Below are 20,138 nucleotides of genomic sequence, written 5' to 3'. Positions count from 1 at the left end.
AGAAACCTCAAGTTCGCGGCGACTGCTAGAAGCTTGGAGACTCAATTGTCGATGTATTCGAAGCTGCTTTTCTGTAGCTGGCAGATCTGTAAATCGTAAAGATTGAACGTTTCTCGCCCTATTACTAGACGTAGGACTAAACGATGGAGTAGCAGGCGCCACAAGCACTTGAGAAGGCGACGACCTCATAGCTTGATTATTCAGACAGGAATGGAAATGTCCGTTATCAGCCATATGATGCGAATAGCGAGACCCTCTGCGCTTACTCAACCTTGAGTAACCCTGCTTTGACAAAGCATCTTTTCTATCACTTGGGGGCGCAGAGCCGCCTTGAGCGTTCGTTACTGAGATACACGGTCTCAATAAGTCTGGAACAGTGGGCGATTTCTCAATAGAAAATGGACTTGTCGGAACATCCTCGTTCTCTGCATAATCGGCACTATTGGGGATCTGTAAGGAGCACGTAGCTGAACTACGCCTGGCAAGACTCTGCAGATGGGCCTGGGCGGTCGCCAACTCACCCCCAGTAACCTGTAAACAGGGTTCGAAAACAGTCATATTGTTCGGACTGATGTCGGTTCGATGAGGCAACAAGTCAAGTTGCTCATTATTATTCGAAGAAACCCGAGTCTTAGTGCGTCGCAAGTCTGGGCGCCCAAGCTTGATGGACTCCTCTTCAGATGCACATCCTGGGTGCAGGCTCGGTGACGGACCTTCGGGGTATTTAAGCCTAGTTCGGTCACTGGGGCATGGAGATGTGGAGCCATTCACGACGCGTAATGATCCTAGTTTCAGTGCTCCTAGATGTGTGTACTCGAGTTCATTCGGTGTAGGAGGGCGTAACTGCCCCGATGGAATACCAGGTCTGGTCGTGCTCTCTTCATTGTGAGTTGCGAATTTTTCGTGCGCCTGACATGACACATTTGAGTTGTTGGTTAGATGGCCATTCCCATGGTCAAGCATTGGAGGCTGTCTTCGAGCCGGGTCTCTGGTCGATCGTCGTGTCGCAACCCCAGGCCGCGTCAATAGAGACCGTCGGCGGATCAGAGAGAAGCCTTGACTGTCGACCATGAAGTGCGTGTTGGAAGACTTCGCTTCTTCGATAGTACTGCGGCTAATAGCACTGTGCGTTCTTTGAGGTGGCGAAGTGGTCGAATAGGATCGTTTGGGGTGCCGGTCAATTGGTGATTGCGGAGAGGCTCGAAAGTCGGCGGACCGAACGGTACCTTGTCCGGAGGGCTGGAGAGATGCTCGTCTATCCACAGCAGAGGGCTCCACAGTAGCGACAGTGGGTGAGCGCAAATCCATGCCCTGTGGCTCTCTGGCTATAGCCTGGCATTTTCGGGGTGCATTGACGGAAGGCCACGGCGTTCTGGGATGAGAAGTCACAGAAGGGAGAGAATGTGATCTTCGTCCGCTCGAAGCCGGATTATGCGTGTTGATGGGTATGGATGCCCCTGTCCAGGGATCTTGCCATGCAGCTGCGGGATGCAAGCACGCAGACGAACTACCAACAGAAGACTGATGTTGATGAGATACGGAGGTGACCGATTCCACGGTTGCTTGTTTCGGAGGTGGTTTTGACAAGCGTCTCGAGCGGCGGGAGCGCTTGTCCTTACTCTGGTGGTGGATTGACACTGACAAAAAGCTTCCCATTTCCAGACAAGTAGGAAGCTCGTTACTTGACGGCCGACAGGCTGCTCAGGCACCCTTCTAGATCAGTGATAAAAGCACAGGCACGGCATGAGCGGGCGCGCAGAATCGGCAATGGAGTGATATGAGCACAGACGTCGCCAGCCAGGCTTGAAGCGCTAGGCTCCTTGTCACGAAAACACCCGCGTGGGAACCCAGACTTAATCCTCCACTTCAGCTGCGAAATCACGAGAAGAGCTATCGAAGGCGTGGCAAGTAGATAGTGAAAGGCCGAAACTGGGCCGTGTGTGCTTGTCGTTTCACAATGTGGGCAGCCGACGCTAGATTCAACAATGGAGTCGATAAATGGCCCCAGGCATACATAGACAAGACGGACAAGAGAGGTACGAGAAGTCGCCGTAATCGCAACCGCGGTGATATGCTCGAGCTATGCCCCGGCCTCCCGTTTTCTTCTGTATTAGTTATAGAATGTAAAGCGCCACCACCAAGTGATCGGTACTGTCGAGTTGAGAATGAGGTTAAATAATTGGTTGTCTGTCGTGAGCGATGTGTGACATAGGTAAGGATGGTTGATTGCCCTGTTGCTCTTGGCCTGTCGGAATCCTGGACGACCAGGGCCACCAAACAGTTCTGGAATTGGAAAGGTTAAATAACCAATAATAAAAAAGACCCAGAAAATTTTCAACAAGTGAACAAGTGGTGATGAACTTGTAAATTAGGATTGAAAAAAATTATTAACTGAAGCCCCCGGAACCCTAAGTAAATTGACACAGATTCAAATTGACCGGGGGAGAAGAAGGGAGGGGGGGGGGAGGGGGGCAAGAAGTGGGTAAGAAGAAAAACGGAGGAAGGAGATAAATCAGATCTAGCCAAACGGACAGCCAAATAGATTAAGGATTAGAATCCGAGGTAGATAAGCAAGGGAAATGAAATACATAAAAGAGGTGGAGCTCCACTGGTTCTGCCATGGTTGAGGGGGATGCACACAACAAGACACACTGTGGTAATGACGATAGAAGACGGATGCGTATGGAGACGAACGGATCGACAGCTTGCAGACGGTCTGACGGTCGGAACACAAACCAGCTAGATGTCACGACCGCTATTCTTTATTCTTCAATTAGCCACTCAATTGCGTTTATCTACTAAACTCCATAAAATTACAAGAGTCTACTGGTATGATTGTCAACCTCTCTCCATTACGAGGGGCTCTGGGCCCTGGACTACTATGAAAATCAGCATACGAGCGCTGGGAATCAAACACCCAAAGGAAGTGGTAAATATTTTTCTGTAAAGAGAAGTTGCATGAAAGGCCGAAGGGCAACCCCGACGAATGCGGACAAAGAAAGTGGCACGTTGAGGGGAAACGTATCCTGTCAGGAAGAGAAGAAAGCTCCCTTTTGTGTAGTTAAACTAGTAGGGTAAGTACTACCTGGTAGCGTATAATACTGTACAACTAAGTACTGTATACTGTACCTTGTACTTCTACAGTACGTACTGTGCTGTATCCGTACCTATCACTTAGGCAGTGCTCAGTGCAGTAATTAGTCTGGTCTACGTATCTTGAAGTACTGTACAAAGCAGTACATATCATGTCTTGTACGTACATAGAGATTTGGCAAATGGATCGTCAGGACCAGGGGGCACTTACCTACCTAGTAGTACGGATACTGTAGTTGGACTTAGGACCTGCTGTGGATCATCTCAGGGGAAAAAGCTTGTCGGTTGACAGAGATGGCGCCCTATGATTGGCACACTCTTTGCTCACTCCTGGCCGCATTCAGTGGTGCCAGGCGGGAACCTTGAAGGACCTGGGCAACTTAATCCGTTTGTCGAATGCTGACTTGTCTCATTCCCAAGTCCCGGTTTGCGCCAAGTTGATGTGCATTGTGAGCGAATTCAGTGGTTGCAAAGAGGAACCATGAATGGTTTCAATCAATTGTCATTCTGTCATATGTACGGAGTACTCTGTACAAACCGGTACAGTACCGAGTACTCCGTACTGAAGTTACCATGTGAAAGTAGTCATACACAACCCTTTGCTAGTCAATCCTTGACTGACTTTTGCCCCTAAAGACCTACTTAAATACTCAGTACTCCGTATTTACAGCACACCATCCATCAACCATAATTGCAGTGCCTAGTCGCCTCTTTCCTTTTAGTAAGACACTAAATCAGTCAAATAATTGAAGGCGTACTCGAGCTCACCCTGACTTGTATAACAAATTTCAGGTGTAATACTATACGGAGGTCTAGAAGATCAAACTAGTCTGTCCAGGTGTACGGTATGGAGTAGTTACCGGCAGTTTGTGGATGAATGAGGTCGTGACTCTTGAAACTGCTGGCAGTGGGACCTCCAGGCTCTCTCTCTCTCCCTTACCGCTTTAGAAGCTTGGGGGGCCCGCTCCTTCAAATCCTTCGAATGAAAACGGCGTTTATAAGCCCAACTTCTTGCGCATCCCCGAAATCTTCTGCGATCCTGTCGGTCAGTAGTCGGATTACACCGCGTCTTTACTTGTCGCATGGAGCTTTCAACTTCCAGCCAGCATCCGGCCTTGGCGATCTTTCCTTTGCTCACGGACAAAGAGTTCGATTCTGCCTGTAACCAATTCCTCGATCGGGTTCACGTGGCAAATGAGTCTTTGATGGGGCGGCTGACTTGTCAATATGCTCAACGGGTTAGTTTCTGGTGGCTCTCACTCTTCCCTCCACGTATCTTGCGACACATCTCGCTGCCAGTCTCTCTATGAATTATCATATACCTAAAAAGGTTTACATTCAAATTATGCATCATGGAAGGATACCTTTCCCATTAGCGCCACAAGTGGAGGTTCATAGATGTGGGATGTGCACTTCAACTTAGGGCTGTGCAACTATTGAATCCATGCTCCTGTACTCTGTGATTGCCATGTAACACAGTGAGCTAATTTACTAGGCAATTGGTCCGATTTTGAGAATAACACGGCGGATCTCTCACGTCAGTATCCCCGCATACAATAGTCAATCCTCGGCAGACGACCCGATCCGAGAACGGTATACAGAGGCTTACGAAGATGACCCTGTCCGTGAAACATCCAACGTCATTGTGATTGATTTGAAACAAAGCGACATCTAACACGCTATGAACAGGAAGCTCTCATCCGTACACCCGAGCCCAGCGTCAGCTTACACGTAGTTTATGACGTCCTTCTTTCGCCCACCTACCAAGTCCCCGTCCTGTATTTCAATTTACAGCCGACTGATCATCCCGGACCGTTGGGGATCGACGCAGTCTACCGATATTTGGTACCGAGCCAATACAGAGAGGAACTCCAAAGCGTGGGTGTCATGGGTGGGATTAGTCTGGGTGTATGTGCAAGTATTCAGAACCCTAGCTCAAGCTAGAGCTTATAATTTGTAGTATCATCCAGAATCCGGAACTCCAGCATTCTTCGTCCACCCGTGCAACACTGCGGATGTTATGAGGCAAATCGCAGGACACCGGCGTGTCACCCCCGAGACGTATCTCATCATTTGGCTCGGATTAGTCGGAAATCGGTTGGGTCTTCAGCTGCCAAGGAATTTCTTCGCGACAGATGAGATGCGAGGGAATTCGAGGTCTTGAAATCTCGCAGATTCAGCTTTCAGAGCACTTCTAGACTGACATGTCCCCGGAACTCGGTCGACCAACAGAGACCAGGAGCGCATATGCCTTGGGGCACTATTTGGGGACTTAGTCTTCGTCGGAGGATGCTTCCATAGGAACATCACTATCTTCATCCATGGGAGCATCCTCTTCGTCACTTTCTTCCTCACGCGGCCTTTTTAACCCGTGAGCTGTCGGCTCCTCTCCGTTGACCTCCCCGGTATGTTTCGGGGGCAGTGTTGCTGACCCAGGAGGTCCGCCAAAGATTGACTTTTGCAGCTCAGTAGACGCCGCCACAGCTTGCCCACCGGAGGTAGTGACCGACAGGTTATAGGTTCCACGAAGTCTAGCGATAACGTCTGAAGTGCCTTTGGCATACATAATTTTCTGCATTGGCCCTTACGTTAGCAAACGAAGAATAACAGTCATAGGAGTAAGTTTTACCATTTGCTTGCCAAAGAACTCGAACCCCTGAAGAGCGCGCATAGCTTGCGTACTAGCTTGGACATCCTTGAACACAATATGAGCCTGGCCACGCATTTTCTCGGTTTTCATCGCGACAACATCTAGAACAGTGCCGTATGTGGAGAAAAGCATGTAGAGGGACAGTCGCAAATCATGTTTCCGAAGTTTGTCCGGTAAATTCGTACAATATAAACTATGAAGGATCAGCTCTGTGGTCTCGTATATGAGTGGCAGGTAATCTCACGTTTGATTAGGGAGGCCACTCAAAGGCGGTTTACTTTGAGCGCCGCCGCGTGCAGGTATGATTTTCGTACTCATTATCGACAGGCGGTGATTGAATTGGAGAAGGAGAGGCGGGAAGCGTTAAAATGGAAGGAACGCAGTATGCAATTGAGCTCAAGAAGGACATTAAAAACCAAGGAGAATAAAGTCTGCGCAGCCAGAAACACCTGAACAACTGAGCGATCTAGGGTCATGTGATGTATTATCTAATCGGACCGGTCCTCCGCGTCATTGTTAGTAAAGTACACATGCCCCGTAATTGACCATTCATCCCCTCTCCCCCACTTTCTCTCACTTCCACGTACACACTCCTCTCCTGAGCTATCACCAGCTACCTAATCGCTTCGACAGTAGAGAGCTCCTCCTGTCATTATCGTTACAATGGCTGCTCCTGAAATTCATCATCTCTTCCATAATCCGATCGCCGACCATTCTTTCTCTCCCGACAAATCAACACTTGCGGTTGCGCGAGATAGCAATGTGGAGCTCTACCAGAAATCAGGTGCCAAGTTCTCACTGACTGATGAGCTCAAAGGCCACGAGAAGACTGTGACCGGCGTGGACATTGCTCCTAATAGTGGCCGTATTGTTACTTGCTCACAGGGTATCTCGTCTCCCCTTTCTTGTGTTCTACTTCGGCACTTGTCTAACACCGTGATATAACACAGATCGCAATGCATACGTATGGGAGCGCACTCCATCGGGCTGGAAGCCAACTCTCGTATTACTCCGCATAAACCGAGCAGCAACTTTCGTTAGATGGTCGCCATCGGAGCAGAAGTTCGCCGTTGGTTCAGGTGCCCGTGTAATCGCTGTGTGTTATTTCGAAGAGGAGAACGACTGGTGGATCTCAAAGCACTTGAAGAAACCGATTCGGAGCACTATTACAACTCTCGCATGGCATCCGAACTCGGTGCTCTTGGCTGCAGGCTCCACCGACTCTCATGCCAGAGTCTTCTCTAGCTTCATCAAAGGCGTCGATACACGTCCGGAGCCGAGTGCCTGGGGAGAGCGTCTCCCATTTAACACCATTTGCGGCGAGTTTTTGAATGACTCCGCTGGCTGGATCCATGGAGTCTCATTTTCTCCCAGTGGAAACGCCCTCGCATTTACTGGCCATGATAGCAGCGTCACTGTCGTTTACCCGAGTGCCCCAGAACAGCCCCCTCGAGCGATGCTGAACGTCACTACTCGTTTACTGCCATTTACAAGTCTCATTTGGAATGGAGAGAACGAAATTATCGCTGCCGGTCACGTAAGACATTGTGACATCTCGCGGGACTTGCATGACTTCAAAGCTAACTCGCCGATTTAGGATTGTGAACCTTACCGTCTTCGCGGCGGCGAGAGTGGATGGCAGCTTACAGGGACCATAGAGAACAAGACAGGGCCAGGTGCCGGTACCGCGCGGGAAGAATCCGCCCTGCACATGTTCCGTCAGATGGATCTCAAGGGGCAGACTCAAGCTGATATTCAACTCAAGTCAACCCACCAGAATACCATCAGTACCGTGAGGGTGTATGAGGAGACCGATGGTGTTCTGCGCAAATTTAGCAGTGAGATTCTACCACTTGATTTGACCCTTGTCTGTAGGAGCTTTACTAACTTTATGGATTACAGCGAGTGGGGTTGATGGCCGTGTCGTTGTCTGGACCATATAGACGGTTGTCAACACATTTGATGATGCATTGTTCGTGAAGGGCCAGGTGCCTTGGCTTAGTACTCTGTTGCCCCGCCTTCGGAACCTATTTAAATTGTGTGACAAGGGGCGCTTGTCGCTTTATAAACACCTTGAAGTACATAGAATCTGGTTGGTTGTGTCGGCTGTAGATTGTGCAAATTAATAAAAGCTTGTACTGTACTGGGTATTGTGCCATGGAACGTAGTACAGTATAGCATGTAAGTTACTGTAAACCCTTGAAACTATGGATCCACCCTGGTCGTAATTTTCCCCGGATTCTTCGACGTCACGCCTTGCCGCTCGTCACGAGCCATTGTTTCAAACAAGCACGACCACGACGGCCTCCCAGACCGCTGCATCATGAATGATAGATGACAACGATTCTGAGATCTAGGACCGAAAGTCTATCATGGCCGTAAATTCAAGTCGTCGGGACATCTTCTACATCCTTCTCGCTTTAGCCTCTGTATCACTTGTCTTGCTTGTCCGCCGCACAGTCTCTTCCGCCGAACTTGAACGGATCTCGCTCAATGAAGCTCAGCGGTCGATTCCCAACAGCCTTTTTCTTGAACTGAACCAGCTCGCACGCGTGGTTGATGTCTCTTACTGTGTCGGCAACACCGGGCTCCGAAAACCATTCGAGTGTCTCAGTCACTGCGCCGACCTGGAAGGATTCGAGTTGATATCAGTAGGTGCCTCGTCTCTGATGCGGCGAAGAAGTTGGCCTATCTCTAATTCCGCGCACCCTAGTAGGTATGGAATACAGGACCTTTACTGTCGGACTCCTGCGGTTATATCGCCCTTTCTCATCCGCCGTCACCAAAGAGGATCATCGTCGCTTTTCGCGGCACCTATTCGATCGCAAACACCATAATCGATCTCTCCGCTTATCCGCAAAGCTACGTCCCGTACGACCCGGAAAACGACACTGGTAATGAATCGGGGACGCTCCATTGTGAAGAGTGTACCGTCCATGCGGGGTTCATGTCATCCTGGCAGAACGCACGCTCGGTCGTCCTGGGCTATGTCTCTGCCGCAAGGCTACAATATCCTGACTACGACCTGTCTCTAGTTGGCCACTCCCTAGGCGGAGCTGTCGCTGCCCTAGCTGGGGTGGAGATGCAGCTACGGGGCTGGGAACCAACGGTGACAACGTTCGGAGAACCGAAGGTTGGAAACCAGGGTTTCGCCGATTATCTTGCCAGGTTGTTTGAACTACCAAGGGGAGCGGCATCTGTTCCCGTCGAACGTTACAGATTCCACCGTGTTACCCATATCAATGACCCTGTTCCGCTCTTACCACTTGCGGAATGGGGCTACGAAATGCATGCGGGAGAGCTCTTTATCGCGAAAGAAGACCTTCCACCATCAGTGTCTGATGTCAGGGTCTGCGAGGGTAACAAGGACGAACGATGCATATCCGGTGCGGACCACACTTTGAGGCTCGCACTTCGCGAAACGCCCACCCTTCTCGTACGACCACAGAGTGTCGATGCGCCTCCTGCTTCGAAGGAACAACAGGCGCCGATGCATGTGTCTTCGCTTGAAGGTTATATCCTAAAATCGCAGGATAAGGGACAGTTTCGCCATGAAACATGGCGAAGATTCCACTGGCATTTGTACCCACCGCGTTTGCATTTATGGGAGTTATTCTTCTCTCATCGAGACTACTTCTGGCGACTGGGGCTTTGTATCCCGGGGGGTGACCCAACTGGCAAGGGGTAATAACCGATCGATATCGCTTGGGAGAAAAGCCATTGCGTATGTAATTCTTTAAAGGCGCATGCTCTATTTGTCAGGGAATAAACCTAGGATGGTCGTGAGAATTGACTACATTGAGCGATCTTACTGTACTCTCAAATCGTGTCTCGTGCAGCAGGTTAGTCTTAGTTGAACCTTGAGACTATAGTACATCATCATACTTCAGAGTGGAAGAAAGAATAATAAACTCTGCACGTTCATTGAGTATTGGCCAATGCAAGGATGGCCAAGCGGAAGGCCGCGCCCGTAGGCTTCTGCAACCTCCTGCCTGTTATGAGTAAAATGACCAAATTTATTTAGCTGCGACCTTTGTGAGACTCTTCTGTGTCTTCTACAGCAGGGAGACCTTTTTGTTGTAAAAAGCCCAATGACGCCACCATTCTCGAACCGGGAATATGCAACGTGGTCTACTGCATCACTACTCATCATACCTTTAAGCCATCGATGTCGAGAATAAGGAGGGACGCGGGGGGGGTGGAGGGAAGGGCTGTCGATTCTAGCTCTCTCTAGCCCATGCGTAGCCAGACCTATGAGCTTCCTGCTTTCTCACTTGCTTGGTCCCATCGTGTTATCGTCTTGAAGATCCTTCTCCCCCTTATGATATCACCACAGCATGGTTGATACCTCATTTGAAGGCGTGAGATAGTGAGTGTCCAAGAATCAACATCCCTTGTGAAACACCATATGCTTAGTTCTTTGGTATCGATTCTACCCAGTGGCCTACCGGACTGTCCTACATAGGATGCCTGGCTAAATTATTTCTATTCTACTTTGACCAGTGGTCGATTATCTGAACGGTAGGAGATAACACGGCATTTCAAAGGCAGGAATGTGCCGGTGCCCCGTTAAGACAATACCTACTATAGCCGGCCTCATGGTCCAGCTCTCTTGTTGACACTGCGGTTTAGCAGCATTGCAGGGATAATGTGTATGACGTGACATTATTATACAAGACAAAGGGCTAATGGCAGAACAAAATACATGCTGAAGCATCCTCTGAGCAGATACTAGGTACTACTAATCTGAACTATGCCACGCGAATAGAAACATCATAGCCAGACCTGATCTTCCATCAAAGGTCTTAGTATGGAGTTAGGACTTGAGAGAAAAAGGTAGAAGGGTGGCGTTGAGAGAAATATAGATTCCTCCTCCGGTTCACTTTCCAGGTTCCAAACTAGGGACAATTACCGGTCCATATTTCACAACCGTCCCAAAAGTTCCATCTCCCTGAACCATGAAATCCGCAGCAAGGTTTAACCTGCCACTTCCAGGGTTCGAAATAGCTTGCCCATACATCGTGTTTACAGCATCTGGATCATAAGCAACGATAGCCACATAATTTCGACGGCCCATCAGCTTGCGGTGCTCACGACTTTGTCCTGTCACGTCAGATTGGAAGATCTCCATCATATCTTCTTTAGTGTCAGTTGGCTGTGATGGCGTCGAGCGATGGCCGTTGGCGGGAATATAGAGGGGCTTGTTGTTGCTGTGAAGCATTTTCATGACATATGAGGGCGGGGGACTGTTCACAACCGGCGAGGAGATTAGTTGGTACATTGTCTTATGATTTGAGGGATGAGCTGGATCATGCACTAGTCCAGCACCGCAAGCATTCACAGCACCAGAGAGGAAGGTCATGCGCAAGGACTTCTGATGAGAGATACCCTGAAGGGTGCGAATCAGATAGGTTCTCTCGAGATCCTGTATGCCTCCGTTAATGATCGGTCTTGAACGGTCGGGGAGGAGCTCACCTACCTTGGATTCGTGTGTCCATTGGTCTCGAAGCTCATCTAATAGGTCTAGCTCCCCGAATGGGCTAAGAATTCCGCCCATGAGACCAGACTTTCCCACAGCACGCTTGACAGAATTAAACCCGGAGCCTACAACGTCCTTGGCTCCGACCACACCGGCTACGGAGCTGGTAACTTTCCCAAGAACATTGTATGCCCCGGTCACGGCCCTCTTTCCCGTTGCAACCGTATGTGCTATATGTTCTGCTGTCTCTAGCCGTGGATAAATAATGGGTACCGAGAGCATCCACAGGCAGTGTTGCACATTAGCAGGGAGCATTGCCACTTTGGGAAAGATGCCTTGATATGTTGGTCCAGCTATGACCTGGTGTGGGTTGCGCTCTGATCGACAATCTAGCCCAACGACGACTACAGCGGGTCCCAGGTATTTCACAAAATGCCAGCCAGTACCGGTTATCGTGAATAAATCGGTGTCGGTCCTGGTGCTGCGGAGTAGATCCAGAGTGGTATGGTGCTGGAAGAGCAGATACATCTCCGTTCCAATTCGGCCTATGTTCTTGAACATGTTCGAGAATTGCATGTGCTCCGGGTATGAGCCATATCCGTCAAAGCTGGAATCATTAGTCGCAGCTATTTGTTCGTGGTGTGAATGCACTTACATGTCATGGTCGTCGATCTGGCAGACATATGGGACCTGTGCGAATGACTCGCGCAGATAGGGTTGATCAAAATGGCTCGTGTAATAATGGAAGTACGCATGGGAAACGTCTTCTTCGTGAGCTGTGGTCCACGGCGCGTTTTTTCGCGTCTCCTTTCCGCTCATTGCAAGCCACTGCTTCAGACACGAAATCTCCTTCCACATACGATCAGCATAGATCTGACCTCCAAGGCAGAGTTGCACATGGAATCCCCCGATTTCGTTATGTTTCTGCATAATATCTTTCCACATGAACCCTACACCCCCAAGCCGGGAACGTTCATTGGCATTCACATTCAAGGAGAAATCGTTGCCAGACGTAGTAATAAAGCGCCAGCTTGTTTCGTATCGCCCTGCGATCAGGAACTCATACCGTGTGCAGCCCAAGTGGGACGTGATGGCGTAGGTCCACTTAGCAGGCCCTGTTTCATCCATCTGTAGATCAATCTCATACTTGTAGAAGGTCCAACGCTGGTGCACAGCGATAGGTGTCGCCTTCAATTGACGTGGATTCGGTGAAAGATCGATACTTTGATGGATATGTATTGTAGGAGGTTGCGCCGCATCGGTGACTAGAAGGATGGAGCCCATCCAAATGCCTCGCTCGACATCCATATTGGTGTAGCGGAGATACGGGCCAAAGTATACACCGTTGGTCGGTGCAACTTTATACAAGTCTATCCCATTACTTGGAGGAGGCCCACTGAACCCTGCTACAACAGGGGATTGCAGGCTTTCGTATCCTGGGGTCAAAGGAAGACCAGGAGAGGTCAGCGGCTTACCAAATGCTGAGAATACCGGCGAAGCCAGAGGGTGACTGCTGTACACGCTGCCTACCGGGGACAATGGAGTGTCATTGAGATTCAAGGGCGTTGGCCCTTTGGGAAATTCCCACTGAGTTGATTGAGTGGGCAGATGAATGTAATAATATTGGCCGGAGTTGGAGTCCAGGTGAGCGATCCACCCTTCGGGTAGTGGTGGCGGAGAAGCCGGTGGAAGTCCAGACGACGCGGACGACAACGTATTCACCTGAGCTGGTTGGAGAACGGGGTGATGACCGTTCTGCGACGACAATGCCTGCCCGCCAGCCTCGGGCGACACCGCCAGTGACCCCTGACGTCGCAAATCATTTGCAAAGGCTGGGTGAGCGGATGCAACGGGTGCAGTGGCATGAGAGGCACTACCTGTGGGGCTCGTAGCGTTAGGGTGAGCGTCTGTGACAGGTTGCTGTCCCGCCAATGCTACAGGCCGCTGCTTCTCAGCGGAATAGGCTTGTGAGGTTGCGGGCCCTGATACACTTGAATAGGCGGGCGGGGGGGAGGAGCTAATCCGCATGCGCTCAAGGTCATTTTCAAGAGCATTTGGGGGGATCCTCGTCGGTTGCTGAGCCGGCGCAGCCTGGTACGAGGCCTCTTCTGGTTCTCTGCTTGGTGCTGGACGATCCTCATCCGATACAACCCCTGCCCCTTGATATACAGTAGGTGGCCCATGAGGTTGCGTGCCAGGTTGTTCGGTCGGAGTCCACGGCCGCGGAATCTCAGGCGCTGGTTGTCGACTTCGAGGCTGTTGTCCTGCATATTGCTCTGCTCTCCTCTGGGCGGCAGCGCTTCGTGCTTGCAAGCCTGCCAGTGTCGAAGTCCCAGCTATCCCAGAAGCTGCGTATCGAGCCTCGATATCCGATGCTGGATGTTGTCCAGGTTCTATCACCGGAGTCTCCGGTGGCGGTGGCGAGCCACGTTGAGCACGAGTCGTCGAATTCGAGGCTGTAGAGCTGATTCGATTGATTGTGCTATTCGGCTGCAAATCATTCTGCGAGGCTGTTGGTCTCGGGGACGCTTGCGGAGGCGGGTAGTAAAGCGTGTGTTGTTGCTCGGGAATGCTGTTTTGGGGGTATGCGCCGTCGTTTGACACTGCAGGAGCCGGGAAGCGGGGGTGAATTCTAGCGAATAATCCTTCTCTGTCTGGAGAATCGCCGCTGGGAGATTCAGGGAGCGGCTTTGGGACGTTCCCTCGCCGCTCAGCTAGAGTTGCTTGCTTGGGTTCACGTCCTTCACGGGGCCGCAAAGCTGTAGGAAACCCTGAAGGCCGCGAGGAGATATGATTGGGGACGGTGGGAGAATCGCAAGATACCGCTGCTGGGCTGATAGGACTAGAACCACTGGAACCCGCGGGCCGAACCTGTTGGGGCCTCTGCCGGTCATCCGGATAGGGCAGAACAATGCCGTTCGATGAGGCTGGGGAAGGGGATTCTCGTTTGTTGATGCGCAGTGGTTCAATAACCGGCGACTCCGTTTGCGATGGCTGTGGTGTGGCGGTAGTCAGGAACAGCTCCTCCTGAGACCGGCCGCCCTGATGATGACTGGCACCGGCGCTCATGACGAGAGACGAGAAAGACGATGGATTTTGACTGCGCTCGGGTAATTTAAAGCTCTATTGGATATCAGCCGATCGAACGGCAAGTACTATGCGACCGCAGACCTCGCCACGAGGACCCACGACGCGGAGCTGACTGTAGAAAGAAGAAAGGATGAACTGTTGACGGAGAATGTGCTGATGGTAATTAAGGCCAGGTCCTAGGATAGTGAAAGGATTGAGACAAACCAGAACTACGAAAGGGAGGGGGGGGGGAAGAAAAGAGGAAGGAAGGAAAGGGAAATAGGGAAATAGGGAAAAAGGAGTCGAAGCGGGGAAGGCAAAGGCAGCAGCGTCGCAATCTACTTCAACTTATAAGTTAGTTAGTACGGGGATTACTTCAAGACGCATAAGTTGCATGCGAGAAGGACTGAGATAGCCGCCGAGGTGGTGCCCAGCGGTCGAATCATTGGCTCCAGCAGACTCGGCGCCGGCCATGGAGGGGCAACTGAGCAGCGAATCGATGCTATCTAATCTAGTCCCAACCTAGGTGGAACACCAGTGAGAAAATGAAATTCATTCAAAACTAAAACTGTATGAATACTAACATACCGTACACATAGTTATACTCACATGTATATACATCTGTATGTAAAATCAATTGGTTCGTAGATATCATGATTAATTGGAGCAGCTATGGACACCTTTGGGTATAAGTATATACACGTATGCATATTGTTGTCAAAAACACAGATATGGCAAGGACAAGAAGAAAAGAGAAGGATCTGTCGGGTGCAGTCGTCATTTGTAACTGACCAGTTGCAGCCCATGCTCTACTAACACTTCGACCCAACTAAACCCCAGTGTATGCTCACCACAGCTCGAATGCTGGATTTGACGTTCGTAAATGACTTGCAGTATATGGCACGCCGTTGCTGCATTGGATCCTATGTCTGTCTCCTCGAGTCCAGAAAGCAGCTCCAGAGCCATCATTTTGAGACTGCTCGATGCAGCAACTGCTCCTGACAAGAACAGAGGAAAGACCATGAACGGCCTGTCGCCCCGACTATCGCGGCTCAGAAGCATTGAGGACATCTGGATGATCATCGTGGCGTGATGGTGAACGCTTTCCTCCGACACGGCACTGGGTCCAAGTCGTTGCCCAGGATATACACTCGTAAAGGAGAAGAGGAGGCAAGTGTGAAAAAGGATAGAAATCTGATGAAAGTGACAAGCTGTCAGTATCTGGCCCGTGGAATTTGAATGGCAAGAGATGCCTGAATGGGTTGACTAACCTGCTGAAGCATATCGTGCGATCGCTTTGGAAGGTCGGCCTGATTGTGGATCATATACTGAATCTCAGGATGATCCCAGAGTCCAGTCAAGGCTTCACGTATATGCCCAAGTTCTTGGTGACGTGAGTTTAACCTTGGGTCAAAAAACTGCGCCTTTGCCTTTCTTAGCTCAACAGAAATAACCCCCAGGCGTATAGCTAGTATGAAGGTATCATAGTATAGGCGCGAAAGTGTAGATATACCATCATAGTCGGCATAGAGTAGGCTCGAGTCCTCCGGCCCGATGGGATGGAAGAGGGACTTTAGATCAAGGAGCAACTGGTGGTTGAGTACGGCTCTTACATACTCCCCTGTACCTGCACCGCTGAGGAGGGCGTAAAGATCCACGTTGCAGACCCACCAGACGACAAAGGGGAAGGGTTCTGCACCGGGAGCCGACTGTCGAAGTAAGGAGATATGAAGTAATTGGGACACGTGATGAGACCAGAGGCTCGAATTGGCGACGTTGCAAGCCATGACCTGCAAGAATCAGATCAGCATTCGTCGAATTGTACGAGCCTAAAAAAATGTACCGACCTCATATACGAGTAGCAAGAAGTGTGAGAGGAAGCTCCCGTCTGATAAGAGATCCGCGTTGCTCTGGATTCTACTTTGTAAAGTGTATATCGTTTGGTGGTAGTAATGAGAAGGATCTAGGCTGTGATGGTTGCCTTGGCGGGCAAGGCTGAGTGCGGATATGGCTGTCAATGCATGGTAGAGCTGAATATCTAGGCATTAGACAATGTGTATCGTGGACGTCGCAACTGCAGAAAACTCACCGGGGGAAAGCTGGCAGCCTCTTGCTCGAGAAGCTCAGCAGTCAAGCCATGACCATTATCTATACCGACACCGCATAATAATTGTGCACAGACAACACGACGGAAATGATTCAAGAGGATGAAGTCGTAATGCCCCAGGTCGAGATGATCTGAAACATGCTGCCAACCAGGTCCTGTATAATTGGAGTTTGGTTCAGGTCCTGATGCAACAGACAAGATTGAGCTGCCTGGCTCGGATTCTGGGGACTGCGAAGGACTTCTTCGGTGGAAGTACTGGGGCCTTCTTGTGTCACGGAATTTTTGTAAAATCACTACATCTGGTCCGCAGGCCCGCGTGTCGTTCTCAACCTGGTCACTTTCAGAAATGACCGTCGAGCCCAGGGGGACCGTGGATTGATCTGCATCTGCTGCCCCACCCGTGTACTCTGGCAGCTGGGAGAAACTCTCTGGAATAGCAACAACATGATACGTCCCCGGGATAGCTGACTGAGCTTTTCGTTCCCGCTCTTCATCCGAACCAAGCATGACGAAGGGAGGAAGCATATCGCAGGTGAGTGGGACGGTCGGGGCGCGTGTCCTGGCTGCTCACAGGTTAGCAATCCCTCAATCTCAGCTGTACCGAGTTTCTATAGCCCACGGAAGCCAACTGGGATGCCTTACAATCCCACACTACACTGGTCTTCAATTTGACATCAGGCATTCGCTCCATCACTCGGCGGGTATCATCCCGGAAACACAGACGTGGTTGATAATCACAGATGTGACCTAGACGAGCACATTGCTAGGAGATCAAACGTCAGTCTCGCCCACGGCGACATGATAGTGAAAGACCCTGAAGTCGATAAGGAAGGGGTGGTGGGGGAGGGAGGAAATCACATTGCACTGAGGATGGACTTCATCGCACTTGACTGTGTGGCTGTTCAGTAAAGATGCACCATATGATAACGAGAAAGAGATATGTTTCAGGTCGTTCTTTTTCCTTTTCATTTTGATGGGTCGACGTGAAAGAAAGACTAGATGATGTAACTCACCCTTGCGACTCTACTTCCCCAATTGAAAAAAGATTAGCAGGCGTAAGGAGGAGACTTTATCGGTTGTAAGTGAAAGGGGCAGGCTCACTCTGCATGTCCTGAATACCATCGGATAGGGTTAAAAAAGGTCTGGATAAGTGGTTCAGGTAGGCGGGACATACCAGCAACCGGTCCGGGACCGGGGTGGGAAGCGCAGACGGTGTTGTCTCGCAGACGGTTTCTTAGGCACGGGAAGATCGAGCGCGGTGTTCGGGGAAGTGATGATGTCCTTAGGAGCGATGGTGGGTAGTCGTAGAGGCCGCTTCCTCGCGGTTTGACCGCGTCGGTTGGACATCACGATGCTGATAACAGTCATTGAGTCGATTGACTCTGTGAAAGTAGCCAATCAGTTCGGCTACTCAGCCAGCTGAATGCTCAATGGAACTCGACCTACCCTTCCGCTCTACGATATTCTTCTCACTTGGCAGGAACAATTGGTAGGTGCTTTCTCGGGACAATGAGCTAGAGACAGGCTGATTGATGGCAGTGACAAGAGAAGAATGCATAGTCCAGTCAACTAGAAGGACAAAAACTGGGGATCAAGGGACAGATACGACGGGCCGCTGAGCATCTCTATATGCATTATGTGAAGAAACTTAAAACGTAATAAGATAGAATCGGAAAGCAAGAAGCGAGAGTGGCAAAGGATGGGCGGGGGGTGGATTTAAAAAGAGAAATCAAAACGAAGGGAAAGAGGCAAAAAGAGAAAGAAAAAAAATAAGAGAACAAGAAAAACGAGAGACCACGATGGAGTGAGAGGGAGAGGAAGAGAGAGGGGGAGAGGAAGAAGTCCGTACAAACTACAAACTACAGCGCCGATGCAGAATGATGATACCAAGTGTTTCCGAATCAGCCAGCCCTGTTGACAGTGGCGGTTATGGAGTCATTGAGACCGAGGCGAATCAGAAAGGTCAACGTGAGTTGCTTGCTTTCCCCGGCCCCTCTCTCATTCTTCTCTCACTTCGCCGCTGGCGGTGACTACGAACTACTACTACTACTACTACTACTACCACCACCACCACCACCACCACTACTACTACCAGCGCGCGCAATGGCATGTTTGTCTGTGTGATGGGGATGATGGGATGGATCACGACCAGGTGGGTTAGGCTCGTACCTTAGGCGAAAGATTAGCCTGCACCCCCACCTCTCCTCCTCCCCAATGCAGGAGCAACAAACGAGAAAACAGTTAGGACAGAGGACAGACCAAAAAAAGCCCGGTCCCAAAGTGGTCTAGTAGTCAAAATGCAGATGCCAACCATGTGGCAGGGGGAAAAGCCTCTCCGGGGCGAAACCCCCAAAGAGCAGTGTGTTCCCTGCAAGCCCGACGCTGGAGTTGGTGAAAATGATGCAAGGCCTCGGGTTCTGATAGATCGATCCGCGGGTGTCTCCATGCGGTGGAGCAGCCTTGTTCATGGGATGATCTGCTGGGGTCGAGATCCTTTCCATGCCTAAGGTAACTACGGGAATAGTTAGTACTACATAATATGTGGTTAAGTTGTTTAACTTACCAGGTATTTGTCACACATGCACGTGGACTTGGGGAGAGGTGGAAGGGGGGGGAGTGTGAGTGTTGAGCGAATGAGGGCGAGAGGAGCAGCCACCGACCGCAGGCCTGAGATTGAAGAAGTTAAGAAACAGAAACCAAGCTTGCGGGAAGCGTAACAGGATGATGGGTCGCAGTCATCCATGGTTCATGCTTCATGGTTCATGTCTGTCTTCACTGCATGGTACCTATGTGTATCTCAGCTAACTGGCTTACTATCCTATCTAGTCTAGTCTGGCTGGTCTAGCCCTTTCGGTCCGGTGAGTTTCGGCCACGCCGGTTACCAAAAACAACACCCACGCGAGTTGAAGATGGCCTTGGCAATAAAAACTGCCACTGATTGGCGGGATGGTCACGGGGCTCGGGTACAAATCGGCGCTGCCAAAAAAAAAGGAAAGGAAAACAGAGAAGAGAGGACAAAAATCTGCAAACACAAGCCACAGACTAGTCCCGTTCCTGCCACCCTCCTCGATCTATCCATGATCCATGATGGTCCAAGACCCAAGTATGCACAGAGGAGGTAATGTGCTGTAGGTATGTATATACTGTACTGTACTGCGCTGTACTATACTGTACTGTACTGTATCCATCAACAAATCAATCATCACACCAGTGCGCCTGTTCTCGGAGCCGAGCCTGTATTGTAGTGAAGAATTAAAGATAATGTAGGTAGTTAGTGTGATATCTCGCTAATCCCGGAATTTCCTGGATTCCTTCCAACCTTAAAACTGTGCAAAAGAGTCTTATCATCGACTGGCTCTAACCTGATTGATAGCATGATCATCCCCCTTTTTTACTTCTGACATATCTGGTCTGAGTGTCGATAACTCACGATCTTTATACACATAGTACGGAGTACGGAACACAGTATGATCATTGTTTACTAGTTATAATTCGCTAGTGGCTGATGCTGGTGCTGGTGACTGGCAGGCGGCGGTGTGAGGATTGTCCGAGGCGAGGTCGAGTCAATTTGTACCTGTCCAGTTAGTCTTTCTACTTTGACTTGCCTCATCTTGGCTTCATTCCTTTTATCTCCGGCCCCGAGATCGGACTCTTAATTGTCATGGATAGTTGGACAGGTTAATACTCACTTACCTATAACTGATGTTGTACGTTCTGCAGGTAGCTAGCTCTCAATTCCC

General features: G+C 50.2%; 7 protein-coding genes across 7 annotated transcripts; 3 read left to right on the top strand and 4 right to left on the bottom strand.

Moving 5' to 3' along the window:
* Positions 1-41: 41 nt before the first annotated feature.
* On the bottom strand, positions 42-1,656 carry BO66DRAFT_399301 (uncharacterized protein; the record flags this gene model as incomplete). The annotated part of the gene is made up of 2 exons (XM_025648677.1): positions 42-136; positions 267-1,656. The coding sequence occupies 2 exons, from the start codon at positions 1,654-1,656 to the stop codon at positions 42-44; spliced, it is 1,485 nt and encodes a 494-aa protein (XP_025506533.1).
* Positions 1,657-4,009: 2,353 nt separating this feature from the next.
* Positions 4,010-5,311, top strand: BO66DRAFT_16923 (ATG3/ATG10 family protein). Its single transcript, XM_025642288.1, has 4 exons — positions 4,010-4,331; positions 4,589-4,714; positions 4,783-5,001; positions 5,054-5,311. Exons 1-4 carry the CDS (start codon positions 4,176-4,178, stop codon positions 5,255-5,257), a joined length of 705 nt encoding a protein of 234 aa, XP_025506532.1. The 5' UTR covers positions 4,010-4,175; the 3' UTR covers positions 5,258-5,311.
* A 54-nt stretch (positions 5,312-5,365) lies between these two features.
* BO66DRAFT_316973 (U2 snRNP complex subunit MSL1) lies at positions 5,366-6,061 on the bottom strand (the record flags this gene model as incomplete). The annotated part of the gene is made up of 3 exons (XM_025643535.1): positions 5,366-5,665; positions 5,723-5,936; positions 5,988-6,061. 3 exons carry the CDS (start codon positions 6,059-6,061, stop codon positions 5,366-5,368), a joined length of 588 nt encoding a protein of 195 aa, XP_025506531.1.
* A 245-nt stretch (positions 6,062-6,306) lies between these two features.
* Positions 6,307-7,887, top strand: BO66DRAFT_344194 (WD40 repeat domain-containing protein). The gene is made up of 4 exons (XM_025644508.1): positions 6,307-6,629; positions 6,694-7,280; positions 7,341-7,581; positions 7,646-7,887. The coding sequence occupies exons 1-4, from the start codon at positions 6,407-6,409 to the stop codon at positions 7,684-7,686; spliced, it is 1,092 nt and encodes a 363-aa protein (XP_025506530.1). The 5' UTR covers positions 6,307-6,406; the 3' UTR covers positions 7,687-7,887.
* A 228-nt stretch (positions 7,888-8,115) lies between these two features.
* BO66DRAFT_426891 (lipase family protein) lies at positions 8,116-9,635 on the top strand (the record flags this gene model as incomplete). The annotated part of the gene is made up of 2 exons (XM_025650309.1): positions 8,116-8,394; positions 8,460-9,635. The coding sequence occupies 2 exons, from the start codon at positions 8,116-8,118 to the stop codon at positions 9,429-9,431; spliced, it is 1,251 nt and encodes a 416-aa protein (XP_025506529.1). The 3' UTR covers positions 9,432-9,635.
* A 779-nt stretch (positions 9,636-10,414) lies between these two features.
* BO66DRAFT_389689 (WW domain protein) lies at positions 10,415-14,578 on the bottom strand. Its single transcript, XM_025646842.1, has 3 exons — positions 11,878-14,578; positions 11,223-11,829; positions 10,415-11,168 (listed from the first exon to the last, which is right to left on the bottom strand). Exons 1-3 carry the CDS (start codon positions 14,289-14,291, stop codon positions 10,623-10,625), a joined length of 3,567 nt encoding a protein of 1,188 aa, XP_025506528.1. The 5' UTR covers positions 14,292-14,578; the 3' UTR covers positions 10,415-10,622.
* A 350-nt stretch (positions 14,579-14,928) lies between these two features.
* On the bottom strand, positions 14,929-18,158 carry BO66DRAFT_16785 (Zn(II)2Cys6 transcription factor). Its single transcript, XM_025642276.1, has 10 exons — positions 17,845-18,158; positions 17,573-17,780; positions 17,500-17,509; positions 17,412-17,421; positions 17,257-17,288; positions 17,041-17,161; positions 16,381-16,961; positions 16,139-16,321; positions 15,563-16,081; positions 14,929-15,485 (listed from the first exon to the last, which is right to left on the bottom strand). The coding sequence occupies exons 1-10, from the start codon at positions 17,954-17,956 to the stop codon at positions 15,069-15,071; spliced, it is 2,193 nt and encodes a 730-aa protein (XP_025506527.1). The 5' UTR covers positions 17,957-18,158; the 3' UTR covers positions 14,929-15,068.
* Between the last annotated feature and the right edge of the window lie 1,980 nt (positions 18,159-20,138).

This window comes from Aspergillus aculeatinus (genome assembly GCF_003184765.1).
Source record: "Aspergillus aculeatinus CBS 121060 unplaced genomic scaffold BO66scaffold_10, whole genome shotgun sequence".
Classification (NCBI taxonomy): Eukaryota; Fungi; Ascomycota; class Eurotiomycetes; order Eurotiales; family Aspergillaceae; genus Aspergillus; species Aspergillus aculeatinus.
Note: the sequence above shows the minus strand (reverse complement) of the source record. Positions and strands in the feature narration are given on the sequence as shown.